Source organism: Nelusetta ayraudi, unplaced genomic scaffold (assembly GCF_046127955.1).
Source record: "Nelusetta ayraudi isolate G7.1 ecotype Tasmania unplaced genomic scaffold, CSIRO-AGI_Nayr_v1 ptg000018l, whole genome shotgun sequence".
NCBI classification, from domain to species: Eukaryota; Metazoa; Chordata; class Actinopteri; order Tetraodontiformes; family Monacanthidae; genus Nelusetta; species Nelusetta ayraudi.
In genome coordinates this window covers 4,904,669-4,918,627 of record NW_027466068.1, presented here as the reverse complement: position 1 = coordinate 4,918,627, position 13,959 = coordinate 4,904,669, and the positions used below count along the sequence as shown (strand labels likewise).

Below are 13,959 nucleotides of genomic sequence, written 5' to 3'. Positions count from 1 at the left end.
ACTCACCCTCTCTCCTTTGTTGAGTGTCAGATTCTAAAGTCGACATTTGACTTTGATTCTAAACTCTCCATCATTTCTTCTCTATTCAGGTTGGAGGGCTGCAGGTTGTCAGAGCTCAGCTGTGATTGGCTGCTCTCAGCTCTGAAGTCCAACGACTCCCACCTCAGACACCTGGACCTGGGTCAGAACCAACTGCAGGATTCATCAGTGAAGGAGCTGAGTGGTTTTCTGCAGAGTCCAGACTGTAAACTGGAGACTCTGAGGTCAGTTGTAAAATCCTCTACAACTTCTATCACTCTTGTTATTGTTGTCATGATTTTCACTTCACTGCTGTTAGAAATTCAGTTTGCAGTCACTGGTTTGTGTTTGAAGCGTATGAAATTGAGTGGAAAGGTACAGTGTGTAAAATCCTACCATCTAGTGGTCAGATTTCAGATTGCTTTAGTGTCAGATTCTGAAGTCAACATTTCACTTTGATTTTCAGAGTGATGACACCCTGGAAAAACTCTCCATCATTTCTTCTCTATTCAGGTTGTGGAGTTGTAGTTTGTTAGAGCTCAGCTGTGATTGGCTGCTCTCAGCTCTGAAGTCCAACCCCTCCCAACTCAGACACCTGGAGCTGAGTTGGAACTGCCTTCTGGATTCAACAGTGAAGGTGCTGAGTGGTTTTCTGCAGAGTCCAGACTGTAAACTGGAGGCTCTGAGGTCAGTTCACCCTCTTCACTCGACAACTGCTGCAGTTATTGTTGTCATGACTTTGGATTGAGTTTGTTGGAATTCACTTTGATTCCATTAGAAATGTGTAAAACTTAAATTACACACACACACACACACACACACACACACACACACACAGGTATGCGCACATACGCACTCACGCACACGCACACACACGCGCGCGCACACCCAACTGTGAATGACACTCTCCATCATTTATTCCGTATTCAGGTTGGAGAGGTGCAGGTTGTCAAAGATCAGCTGTGGTTGGCTGCTCTCAGCTCTGAAGTCCAACCCCTCCCACCTCAGAGAGCTGGACCTGGCTGAGAACTATCTTCAGGATTCATCAGTTAAGGAGCTGAGTGGTTTTCTGCAGAGTCCAGACTGTAAACTGGAGACTCTGAGGTCAGTTCACCCTCTTCACTCTACAACTTCTATAACTCTTGTTGTTGTCGTCATGATTTTCACTTTACTGCTGTTGGAAATTCAATTTGCAGACACTGGTTTGTGATAGTAATGAATGAAACTGGGCTTGAAGGTACAGTGGGTAAAATCCTCCCATCTAGTGGTCAGATTGCAGATTGCAGATGCTGAAGTGGACATTTCACTTTGATTTTCAGAGTGATGACACCCAGGAAAAACTCTCCATCATTATAAACTCCATCATTTATTCTCTGTTCAGGTTGTGGGGCTGCAATTTGTCAGAGCTCAGCTGTGATTGGCTGCTCTCAGCTCTGAAGTCCAACCCCTCCCACCTCAGAGAGCTGGACCTGAATATGAACCCCCTGAAGGAGTCATCAGTGAAGGAGCCACTGATGGATCTTGTCTACAGCAGTGACCATCAACTGAAGAGTGTGAGGTTAGTACTGGTTTGGAACCATTGGATGATGGTTCCAGCACCAAAGCCAGTTGATCCCACAGCAGAGGTCCAGTGTTCCCAGTCACAGTGTGAGAGGAGGATGGTGACGTCCAGCTGCTCCTCATTCATCCAACATCTGCTGCCAAACTGCTTCTTCTCTCAGTTCACCACTCAATTATTGATCAGTTCATCTTCATCAGGCCTCAGTATCAGTCCTACACTCCATGGTCATATGACCTTCTGATGTTCCACACTTGACATGTGACTGAGAGTCTGCTTCTTCTCACCAGTCACTCCATCATCTCCATCAACAGTCAACGTCTCTGTGATGATGCGTTCAAGGACTGTGAGTCCTGACTCCTGCTGTCTCTTCTTATCTTTGCAGGTGGTGGTGAGGATGAGGAGAGTGAAGAGGAGAGCTCCATCTACTGGTGGCTGACAGAACTACAACCAATGGAGCCAAACAGCAAGCTGCACGCACCAACACTGTGCGGGTGTGTCACGACCTTTGACCCCAGTGAAGCCTGGTGGCTGGCGGACTGCTTCTCCCTACAAGCTGCTGTGGTTACTGGGAGAGACGTCCCAGAAGCCACTGGTGGAGCTGAATCCTCAGTGGAAGAAGCAGGACTTGGAGCAGCTGCTCAGTGAAGGCAGCAGCAACACAACCACTGCTTCTGCTCTCATCATCCACGGCTGGAACATCTCAGCATGAAGGTTCCACACATCAACAACACACTGCTCTGCTCTCACTTCAGACTTCTATAACATCTTCATTTTGGAGGTGAAAAATACTTTTCAAGAGACTTTATTTCTGCTTCATGATCTTAAATAAGGAAATCATGTGGAAAAGATAAAGTGATTCACAACACCTGTGATGGGAACTCAAATCATTATTGAATCATAAGTAAGACAAAAGAAGTTTCCCTCAAAATAATTCATGGTTTTGATGCTTGCCAGATGTTTGTGTGGAGATTTCAGAAGGACGTCAATGAATCAGAAGGAAACCAGATCATTTATTTTATGTGATTATGTTATATCATCCTAACTTTGTTACAAGCTCAAACATTATATTTCAATGATTCAATATTCTGACAATAAAAGCCATCACAACCTGTGTGACCTTGACCTCAACTGACGTTTCATTTCTGCTGCTTTAACACTTTGATTATATATCTCCTGAAGTCCTGCCATGGGGATTCTCCATATCTGAATAACTTGTGTACTCCTATCCTGAAGATAGTTCTCAGCCAGGTCCAGCTCTCTGAGGTGGGAGGGGTTGGACTTCAGAGCTGAGAGCAGCCAATCACAGCTGATCTATGACAACCTGCACCTCTCAAACCTGAATACGGAATAAATGATGGAGAGTGTCATTCACAGTTGGGTGTGCGCGCGCGCGTGTGTGTGTGTGTGCGTGCGTGAGTGCGTGTGTGCGTGTGTGTGTGTGTGTGTGTGTGTGTAATTTAAAACCAGTTTTACACATTTCCAATGGAATCAAAGTGAATTCCAACAAACTCAATTCAAAGTCATGACAACAATAACTGCAGCAGTTGTAGAGTGAAGAGGGTGAACTGACCTCAGAGTCTCCAGTTTACAGTCTGGACTCTGCAGAAAACCACTCAGCTCCTTCACTGATGAATCCTGCAGTTGGTTCTGACCCAGGTCCAGGTGTCTGAGGTGGGAGTCGTTGGACTTCAGAGCTGAGAGCAGCCAATCACAGCTGAGCTCTGACAACCTGCAGCCCTCCAACCTGAATAGAGAAGAAATGATGGAGAGTTTAGAATCAAAGTCAAAAGTCGACTTTAGAATCTGACACTCAACAAAGGAGAGAGGGTGAGTGAATGAGCGCTGCAATCTGAAATCTGACCACCAGATGGCAGGATTTTACACTCTGTACCTTTAAACCAGGGGTGCTCACACTTTTTCAACATGCAAGCTACTTTTAAAATGACCAAGTCAAAAAGATCTACCTACTATACAATCGGTGTGTGTGTGTGTGTGTGTGTGTGTGTGTGTGTGTGTGTGTGTGTGTGTGTGTGGAACGCAGATGTTTTGCTAGCAGCATCTCCCAGGGTCTCCGGTGCTTCTGCTGTGCGTGACTTTGAAGCGTATTTTGCGAGTGAGGCGTCTCCGTCAGTTTACGCCAGGATTGCAGGCTCACGCGACAAGCACGGTAGTTTGGCGTGTAGTTAAAGAAAACAACAGCCAAACTCTTTTTCCTGTTCCTGTCTGCTCTCATACAGAATGCAGGTATCTGAAGTATACATTGATTTTAACAATTATTATAGTTTCAGATTTAAAATGAAATGTGCTTTATGTCTCTTTATTTGATCTGAGCGGTGCAGAAGCCGATTCGTCTCATTTACCTTTGACTGTAAAATCCAGCACATATAAAAACAAAATCCAGCACATCGTACATTATGACCAAGATCACTGAGTTCCTGCCTGAACCATTCTACCTGCTGGAAGTGACGAGGACTCCACACGATTGACCTAATGGACACCCCTGCTTCAAACCCAGTTCCACTCATTTCAAACACAAACCAGTGTCTGCAAATTGAATTTCCAACAGCAGTCAAGTGAAAATCATGACGACAACAACAAGAGTGAAGAGGGTGAACTGACCTCAGAGTCTCCAGTTTACAATCTGGACTCTGCAGAAAACCACTCAGAACCTTCACTAATGAATCCTGCAGCTGGTTCTGACTCAGGTCCAGGTGTCTGAGGTGGGAGGGGTTGGATTTCAGAGCTGAGAGCAGCCAATCACAGCTGAGCTTTGACAACCAGCAGTACTCCAACCTGAATAGAGAAGAAATGATGGAGAGTTTATAACGATGGAATTTTACCAGGGTGTCATCACTCTGAACATCAAAGTGAAACGTCGACTTCAGAATCTGCAAAAAAAGCAGTCTGCAATCTGACCACTAGATGGGAGGATTTTACCCACTGTACCTTCAAGCACAGTTTAGGGCGTGTTTTCATTGCCTTGCCTCACCACGGTTCGCCTCGGTACGATTGCGTTTTCATTGGCTCTGTGATTACGAGACCGTGGGCGGAGTCGACACGGTAAAGCGGGACAATGTTTTCCCCAGCATCACTTCTGTGCCATACACAACAGCGCAGCGATGGACAAAGTAGAAGTTGTTTCATACCTGCTGCTCTGTCTGTGGTTGCTTTTCTGTTCAAGAAAGAACACTTTCCCTCACTGAAGTCACAGTTGATCATTTATGCAGCAACATTTATAATTTATTGTTTCGTTTTCCATGCGAGCAAATGTGTAGTTCAACCTTCATATTTTCACCAAAAGTAAACACGAGACGGATACAACGGGAAATAGCGTTTATTTAAAAACAAACAAACAGAAAAACAGACAGTAAACACGCCTCCTTATTTGAAATAGCTGCCCTAGCGAGCCAAGGACGACTTTGTTATATGCCGCGGTGTTTGAGGCTTCCTCGCGGCCAAGAGCCACGTCCTCTCGACGAATCAGTATTTCTTCTCTCCTCAAGACTCCTGGGGTTCCCTAGCTTACCGCGCCTCACGCAGGAGCAACTCGATTTGTTTTCTTTACCGAGCGCTTCGCCATTTGCCGTTTGTCGTTTTTGCGAATATGGTTGAACACACTCGCGACGTCGAGGGCATTCCCGGTTCGCCTGCCTCTCCCCAAAAGACGAAAGTAAACATGTATTGAAAAAGCTGTTTTCAAAAACTGTATACACATAAATGTATTTGTACAACACCAATAGTAGCTACTTGTATTCACGGTAAAATGTACCTGACACGGACGTTCTGTGTCAAAGGAGTTGGCGTGGATGTCCGCTCTGACAGGGAACATCGACGCGGACACGGAGCCAATCCAGTGCCCTGCTCGTCGCTACGTCACCACTAAACTCGCTTCGTCTTGCTCGGACCCTGGGGGATTGAGGTACCAAAACAGCGCCCCCTACAACTGTGTAGCGGCCAGTGCAAACACCCTAACACCATACCATGGCGAGGCGAGGTGAGGCAATGAAAACACGCCCTTTCATTCATTATCAAAAAAAAAAGTGTCTGCAAATTGAATTTCCAACAGCAGTGAAGTGAAAATCATGACAACAATAACAAGAGTGATAGAAGTTGTAGAGTGAAGAGGGTGAACTGACCTCAGAGTCTCCAGTTTACAGTCTGGACCCTGCAGAAAACCACTCAGCTCCTTCACTGATGAATCCTGCAGTTGGTTCTGACCCAGGTCCAGGTGTCTGAGGTGGGAGTCTGGTGGACTTCAGAGCTGAGAGCAGCCAATCGCAGCTGAGCTTTGTCAACCAGCAGTTCTCCAGCCTGAATAAAGAATCAATATTTGATTTCTTCCATGGTGTAAATGTCATATTCAGAGTCATTTCTGCCTGTTGATGATCCAGATGTGCAGCTGTTGGGATCACTGAGTCATTCCCTCAAATGAGTCATTGTGCCAGTGGGTAGTCAACACAATAACAACAGCAGTGTGTCAGTCAGTGTGCAGCCAATCAGCAGTGAAGATGGAAAATAATCAGTGAGTCCTTTGTGTGCTTGTGGCTGTTTTCAGTCATCAGAGTCTCATTACAAGTCAAACACATTCAAAGGACAAGATGAAGAAATACTGCTGCACTATTAATCTGCCTCTAATATTTCTTCACACGATCTTCTGCTCAGTCATGTGACCTTCATCACCAATCAACAACTTCCATTGAGCTCCAAAGTGACTGGAGACATTTTCCACACTTTCTTCCACCATCCAAAGTCTTTTCTGGCTGCAGATTGTTGACATGAAAATATCAACAACATCCACTTTGTCTAGATGAGTCTTTAATATCTGCTTCAAAGTCTTCACACTGAGCAGCGTTACACACCAGTTGTCATCTGCTGACACACACTGTCCACAAGTAGAAAGCAGGAACTGACCTGAGAACTTCCAGTCTGCAGTTTGGACTCTGCAGTCCAGCACAGAGCAGCTTCACTCCAGGATCCCTCAGGAAGTTCTCACTCAGGTCCAGCAGTGTGAGGTGGGAGGGGCTGGACTGCAGAGCTGAAGACACCACTGCACACTAAAGCTCTGAGAGTTCACTGGATGAAGGAGAGCAGAGAGAGAAGTTGTGGTCGACATGTGAGATTCTAAAGACAGTGAAAGTGAATCAAGACTCATTAATGTCTGATCATCATCATCGTCATCATCATCATCATCACCATCACCATCATCATGTAAATGGAGGGAAGTCCCGCGGTGGTGCAGCATGTGTTTACATCTGTGGTGCGTGGTGCCGGGACACTGCAGTGGTATGCAAACACTGTTCACCACTGGCACAGTTGATGATCATAAAGTGCCGTCCATTCTATCTGCCCTGGCAGTTTACTGCCATTTTGCTAGTTGCAGTTTACATCCCTCCCACCAACAACAGCAGTGAGAGGAACGCTGCACTCAATGAACTGTACCAGGCCATCAGTGATCAACAGACAGCAAACCCAAAAGCTTTACCATCCTCACTGGAGATTTTAGTCATGCTGACCTCAAGACTGTCCTTCCAAAAGTCCACCAGTATGTTGGATTTCCAACAAGGGGGGACAACGCTTTGTATGTGGAGGTGTTCCGAGGGAGGAGCAGGGCTCGTGCTCATGTGCGATCAATTCCACGAGGATTGGGACGCTCAAAGGAAATGGGTGTGCGTTTGTGCGTTCGCAACATTTTGAACATCCAGATTTTTTTGTTTCAGGATGAAATCCATGTACTTTTTTGTAAATGAAGCCCCAGGTCCTCAGTGTCTCCACTACAGTGTCCTCAGTGCAGCTTCACACTCCAGTGTGTTCCAGCCACTGAGTGTCAACACGTCCTGTTGTGACTGACAGTGTTGCTCTGATCTGCTGCTTCAACTCAACATGATGCTCAGTTGTGTGTAAAGTCACTGCAGCTTGGAGCTCCACTGGATCAGAGATCCTTCACTGGCGTCTCTTCGGACTCCACTGCATCTTTGATCCAACTGCTGTTTTATTGTCTGCTGCCAAATGAAGGAAGGATGTGATGTGTTTGTGTGTTCAATGTGTTGATTGTGTTGATTGACTGTGTAGTTCCACAGTTTTCATTCATGTAGCCGCTCTTTACCTTTGACGCTCAGGTGTCTTCAATGTCCGTCCGTCATACCAGCACCACTACATCATTCATAAATTGATGAGACGTGGGTTCCATTTAACTCGTTTATTTTCCTTCTTGAGTTTTTGGTTCGAGGCAACACAGACAACGTGAGGTCAAAAGAATTTTTGGCTCACCAACCACTCCGGCTTGACCCGCTTTCCATCAAACAAACATTTCGGCCATTTTTTTTTCTCGACCTAAAATAGCTGCGGGTCACCTTTCAAAATAAAATAACGGCTTCAGCATCAGAATCGGATGGTCTTGGTTCCCTTTCTTGAAGAACTTGGCAGTTGTCAGCCGGAAGGCATCTTGCGCTGTACCCCTGACGACGCCATTAACTTCATCCAGCAGTGCAACGTAGGGCTCTTTCATCAGACGTTGACTGATACATGACTGAACGAATGGCTCGCGGCTTAGTGCATCAGCGACAACGTTCTTAACGCCAGGGACATACTTCAGATCGAAATCGAATGCGGCAAGCTTAGCAACCCATCTTTGTTCACATGCGTCCAAACATGGCTTTGTTAAGATGTAGGACAATGGGCAATGACAATGACCAAACTTGTCACAAATGGCCCATTTTAACGCCAGGAATTCCAACCTGTGCGCTGGATAGTTAATTTGTGATCGGGACAGTGTCTTGCTGGCGAAAGCGACAGGTCGAGCAACAGTCTCACCTGGTGGCACTTGAGACAGGACTGCGCCAATGCCATCAAACGACGCATCAACAGCGAGAACGAAGGGCTCACTGAAGTTGGGGTGGGATAAGGTGACATTGCAAGCTAATTCATTCTTCAGGGTCTGGAACGATTCTTTGCATGCAGCAGTCCAGTTGCTCGCCATAAGCGCTGGTGGAGCAGATGATCGCTTTTTCACCTTCCTGCCTCTCATGGCCTTATGCTGCACCTGCCTTCCAGAGAGGAGTCTGAACAAGGGTTTTGCTTTAGCAGAGCAGTCAGCTATGAAGTGCTGATAGTAGAAGATTAGGCCCAGGAAAGAATTAATCTTCCTCCAGGAAGGGGTCACACCATCACTCTCCATCAGGTCCGCCTCTCCCACATCCATGATGGCTTTCATCTTGTCAGGGTCCTTCATCACCCCGTCCCCACGAATGACATGTCCAAGGAACCTTACTGACCTCCGCAAGAGATGACACTTCTTGGGGGCCAGTTTGAGTTTGTGACTTTTCAGACGGGAGAACACCATCTCTAGACGCTCAAGCGCCTGCTGTTCAGTTGGGGCAAAGACCATCAGGTCATCAAGATAGCAGAGCAGACTAGTGAAGTTTTCATCCCCGAAGACTGACATCATCATTCGCATGAATGTTGCAGGACTGTTGGACAGACCTTGTGGCATTCTGTTGTACTAGTGGAGGCCAAAAGGTGAAGAGAAAGCTGTGTATTTTTTGTGCTCTTCATGGAGTGGCACATTGTAGAAGCCAGACATCAAGTCCATGGTGGAGAAGAAGACATTTCCTCCAAGTGCAACCCACCGATCCTGGGGTGCCTTGGGCCAGGCCGTCGAGTCGGACCATGAACAGGACTGTTTGAAGCTGGGGAAGATCTTTGCAGGAGCACCTGCTCCGGCATGTTAATAAGGCGGTTCAGGGCATCAGGGTCAGTGGCCTGTGGCTGCAGTGGGCTCTGTTCTTCAGCAGGTGGTGCAGGTGGCGAGACAGCAGCAAGAGCATTCACTGACACCCTTTCTCTGGAAGTTCTGTTCACTGACATCATTTCAGAATGATATTCGTTCAGAATGTCTTGGACTTCACGAGCAGTCCACTTTTCTATCGTCTTCGACCTGAAGGTCATGGCGAGCTCAGTAGAAGGGCAGTTCTTTATGAACATTCGAGTCACCTCAGTGCTGGGGCTGTCCAGTGACTTTCCTTGCTCCTTCAGACGTTCAATGGCCAAGTCAACAGCGCGGTTCAGTCTAAGCCAGTAGTCAAAGGCATCCTCACCCTTCCCAGGAAGAGTGGTGTAAAAGTCTGCTAATGGGAGTGGTGAACACGGAACAGAATCAAAGTGCTTCCGCAAGAGACAATAAATGGCATCGGGGTTACAGGTGATGTTAATACCACTGTTCCTGGTCCCAAACGTGGGTGGCAAAGCATCCTTTGCATCCTTTGCTTTGCCACCAAGATGAACAAGGATCTCCTCCGCTTGTTCCTCAGGTTGCAGATTCCCCCTCTTAATGAAACTCCTCATGAGCTCCTCCCACTCCTGGACGGAAACAGAGTCTGAGTTGTCTCCTCTGAAGCAGGGGGGGCTCCTTCAGCTTTCGATGAGGGACATATTGCAAATGGGACACGTCAAAAGCATTTGTGGCAGACACATTTGCATGGCTAGGTTGAGGGGTAGCACTATGTAAAGGGGAACTGGCTAGCATATCAGCATGGGCAGGTGAAGGGGCAGCACTGAGTAAAGGGGTAGTGACAGATGCACTGAGGTGAGAGATAATGTCCTGTGCCACCCGCTGGCTGACCTGTTGAATCAATGCATCACCCATCTGACCTACAATACTAGCAGCAATAACATCAGGGGTAGGTGCAGGGGAACACATGCTGTGCCTGTCCGGGACAGGGGAATTTGTGCCCTGGCTAGCAAGGGCATGAGGGTTTGCATCTGAGTTGGGGGGAGGGATAACACCAGTACTGAGCAAGGGGCGCCCAGGTGTACACTGATTACCCAACACTACACCACCCCCCTGAACAGGACTCTCAAACAGTAAACTTGAAGGATGCATAAAACCCCTCCCTCTGCCAGCACCAAAAGGAGTTACAAAAACATTACCCTGAGGATTACTCATCTTTCCAAAAAGTTAACAAAACACAATACCACAAAACAAAAGGATGAAACCACAAAAGGCCTAGACTGGAAACTGAAAAAATAAATAAATAAATAAATAAAAAAATCAAATAAAAGTACATAAACCCTCTATCTGATGTCTAACACTGCACAAAAGCAACACATCTGACCAACTTCAGTGACCGTAGATGAACAGCAGCAGCAGAACAGTCCCCGGGTCGCTCTGCAGCATCGGTAGCACAACAAAAGAGTCTCGAGTCACGGCACCAATGTGACCTCTCCTATTCTGTCCTGCTTGCTGTATAATGAAGACTTGCAGAAGTCAGGTGTGGAGCAGCAGTTTATTCTCTGAAACAGAATGGGACACAACCATAACTTGCTCCGTGAAACTTGGTCACCTCCTGCTTCATGGGCTTCCTCTGTACTGAAGTAGTGATCGTATAGTTGTTGTTTCTACAATACAAATAATATTAAAAATAAAATACATTTTTCTACAAAATACAAAAAAATGACATTCGCAATTTCAATAATTCGCTCCCTAAGGCTCCATTTTTATACACTGTAACATTCTTCCAGTTACACACACATACCTGAAACAGAATGGGACACAACCATAACTTGCTCCGTGAAACTTGGTCACCTCCTGCAGAGACAACGTGCTCCGTATGAGAGCTGTGTGCTGCTAATGGACATGCTAGCATGCTAATCGTTTTTAATAGCAATAAAAAAAAAAACGAACTTTGCTAAAAAAATAAAAAATAAATAAAAAAATTAAATGAAAGACACCAGCACACATTTAAACACTGAAACACGGTTACATGAAGCATAGCTCAACTTATTGCATTAATTTCTGTCTCAGCAGGGAGGAGACCGTCTCACCTGCTTCATGGGCTTCCTCTGTACTGAGGATCGCCCAGAATGCAAAGCGCTAACTTCAAAATAAAATACAAAATAAAATAAAAATAAAATATAAAGAGCCATGGCTGTGCCCCAACCAAGTTTAACATGATTGAACACAATTTATTTTGTGTGTGTGTGTGTGTGTGTGTGTGTGTGTGTGTGTGAGAGAGAGAGAGAGAGAGAGAGAGAGTGGATGACGCCTTGCAGGTGCGGTCCTGGATGTCGGCTGCTGATTGGACGCGCCACGGCTGAGAACCCTAACCCTAACCCTAACCCTGACAGTTTGTGCAATGAATTATATTATATCCTAAAACAAGACTAAATAGCCCATAGTTTAAAAATATGTTCAATAGTAAGTGTTCAGTGGGTCAGATGTCAAATGTGATCTATTTAAAATGTAGAATAGATGAGCTAAATAACACATATATAATACACGTTGTTGGGAATTGAACCGTCGCCTCAGTCTTGCAAGTCCAAGATTGTCATAATGTACCACAAACCCAAATCCCACTCCCTTTTTTCATCGAAGCTGTTTGAGTAGCGTTAGCACACCGTGATTCCTCATCAACTACAGGCCTACACTTCAAATAATTATGAGAAAAATCCAACGTCAAGAGAGCACTTCCATTAGGAAATAGTCAACATGAAATTTCGTCTTCTACTGACACCTGCTGGTCAAATTGAATAGTTGCAAATATTGTGAAGAAGTTGTCATCTAATTCTAATCCTAAACAATATGGCCATTCGAAGTCAAGTATTAAGACAATTAATCAGGTTTGTACTGCTTGATTGAACACATTCATCCCGTTCCAGTGCACTAAAACCCACTTCCCTTCAGGACCGTGTCAGCGAAGCCAAAACTTCCTTGAGTGACGCTGTTTCCCAGCATGCAATGCGAGCTAGCGATTCACAATACTATTTCATCACAAACATGGATGTAAAAAATAAAAAGGGACGAAAAATGAAACTTCAGGAACACCAACCATTGCAATACAAGCAGAACTGGGCCGAAGTTTTATATTTTGTACACCATAATACAGCCTTCTAGTGGACAAGCCATACTATTTAATCCGTGTCCTCCTATGGCACTTCTGTGGGTGGAAGTTCGTCGTAGAGGTCACATGCTGGTTGCGCGTCACTCCACCGATCACCTCGGGGAAGGTTGTTGCCCTTGCAGGGTACCTGATTCAGGTGAGTATATGGAAAATATGGGTCAATGTGGTCAGTCGTAACAAGAGAAGCTTGCTGGCAAAAATAATGCACTACAAGTGGATGTCACACTTTTTTTTTGTTTTGTTTGAGCATTTAAAAAAAACAACAACATAATAATAATATGGATTTTGACCATGTATGTTTTGGAGTTCATTGAAAGAGGTTAATGTATATATATATATATATATATATATACATATATATATATATATATATGTGCGTGTGTGTAACTTTAACTAACTTATCTATTTCTATCCATCTATCAAACTTACTATCTAGGGATCTATCTACTACTAACTCTCAAAAAACTAACGGACAACCAAGAGCAACAAAACCAACCTACTGCAATTCGTATATTTTAGTAATGAGCACGGTGATGGTTCCGCAGCATAAAGTGTATCTTCAGTCGTCGATTGTATGTGTGGGAGTCCCTCAGGTTCAGCCCAGCTGATTTAGTGTTCGGTGAGAGGACCCTCGCGTCTGTTAAGGGGTAAGTGGCTTTCCGATGTTAAGCGAGTAGAGAATAATGTGTTAGATTACGTAATTTTTTTCCGTGAACGCTTGCATCGTGCTTGTGAAACTGCTCACCAAACTCTTGTCGCCAGCCAGTCTAAAATGAAGCGGCAGTTTGACAAGAAAGCTGTGGCTCGAGTTTTTGAGACAGGCGACCGAGTGTTGGTATTGTTGCCGTTACCCGGTTCCGGTTTGCAGGCTGGTTTTTCTGGTCCGTATGTCGTGGAGCGCAAACTTTCCGATACAGATTATGTAGTGCACACTCCTGATAGAAAACGATCATCCCGCGTCTGCCACGTCAAAATGTTGAAAAGTTACGCCCGGTTCACACAGGACGCGGAAGCGCCGCGAAGTGAAGCGCTGCGAAGTGAAACGCTGCGAATCGCCGAGCGCTTCCATTCAGCGCCCATGTTAATCAATGAGTGCGTTTACATGCAGAGCTTAATCGGACTAAGCAATCATTCGGTTTTCTCGTCCAATCGGAGTTCTCACCTTGGTCCCCATATACATGCAACTGAGAAATTCAAATTATTGACGGATCCTCCTCCCAACACTAGGGGGTGGAGTGAGTCTTTTCAGCCGGTCAGCTGTCTTCAGTTATACACACGCTCATTAAAGTGCCGACCGTGGAGGAAGCTGGTGCCGCTGCACGCCGTTTCCAGCAGAATAACAGCGAAATTACCCAAATAAAAACAAATCAGGAAAACATCTCTTTGCTGTGCTTTTATTTACAAAGTTGAAATTCTTCTAACTTACAAAAAATGTGAACGAAAAGGTAGAAATATAAATACGAAGGAATACGTATTTGTTCAGGG

At 45.4% G+C, this 13,959-nt stretch overlaps 2 protein-coding genes across 2 annotated transcripts in view; one reads left to right on the top strand and one right to left on the bottom strand.

Annotated features, from left to right (window-relative positions):
• Positions 1-262, top strand: part of LOC142888020 (NLR family CARD domain-containing protein 3-like) — a 175,434-nt gene extending 175,172 nt beyond the window's left edge. The window contains exon 5 of the mRNA XM_076026027.1: positions 256-262. Within this exon, the coding sequence (XP_075882142.1) occupies positions 256-262 (7 nt within the window). The remainder of the gene's footprint in view (positions 1-255) is intronic.
• A 5,698-nt stretch (positions 263-5,960) lies between these two features.
• LOC142888000 (NLR family CARD domain-containing protein 3-like) overlaps positions 5,961-13,959 on the bottom strand; it is a 65,054-nt gene continuing 57,055 nt past the window's right edge. Inside the window, exon 2 of the mRNA XM_076026007.1 lies at positions 5,961-6,652. Within this exon, the coding sequence (XP_075882122.1) occupies positions 6,634-6,652 (19 nt within the window). The 3' untranslated portion in view covers positions 5,961-6,633. The remainder of the gene's footprint in view (positions 6,653-13,959) is intronic.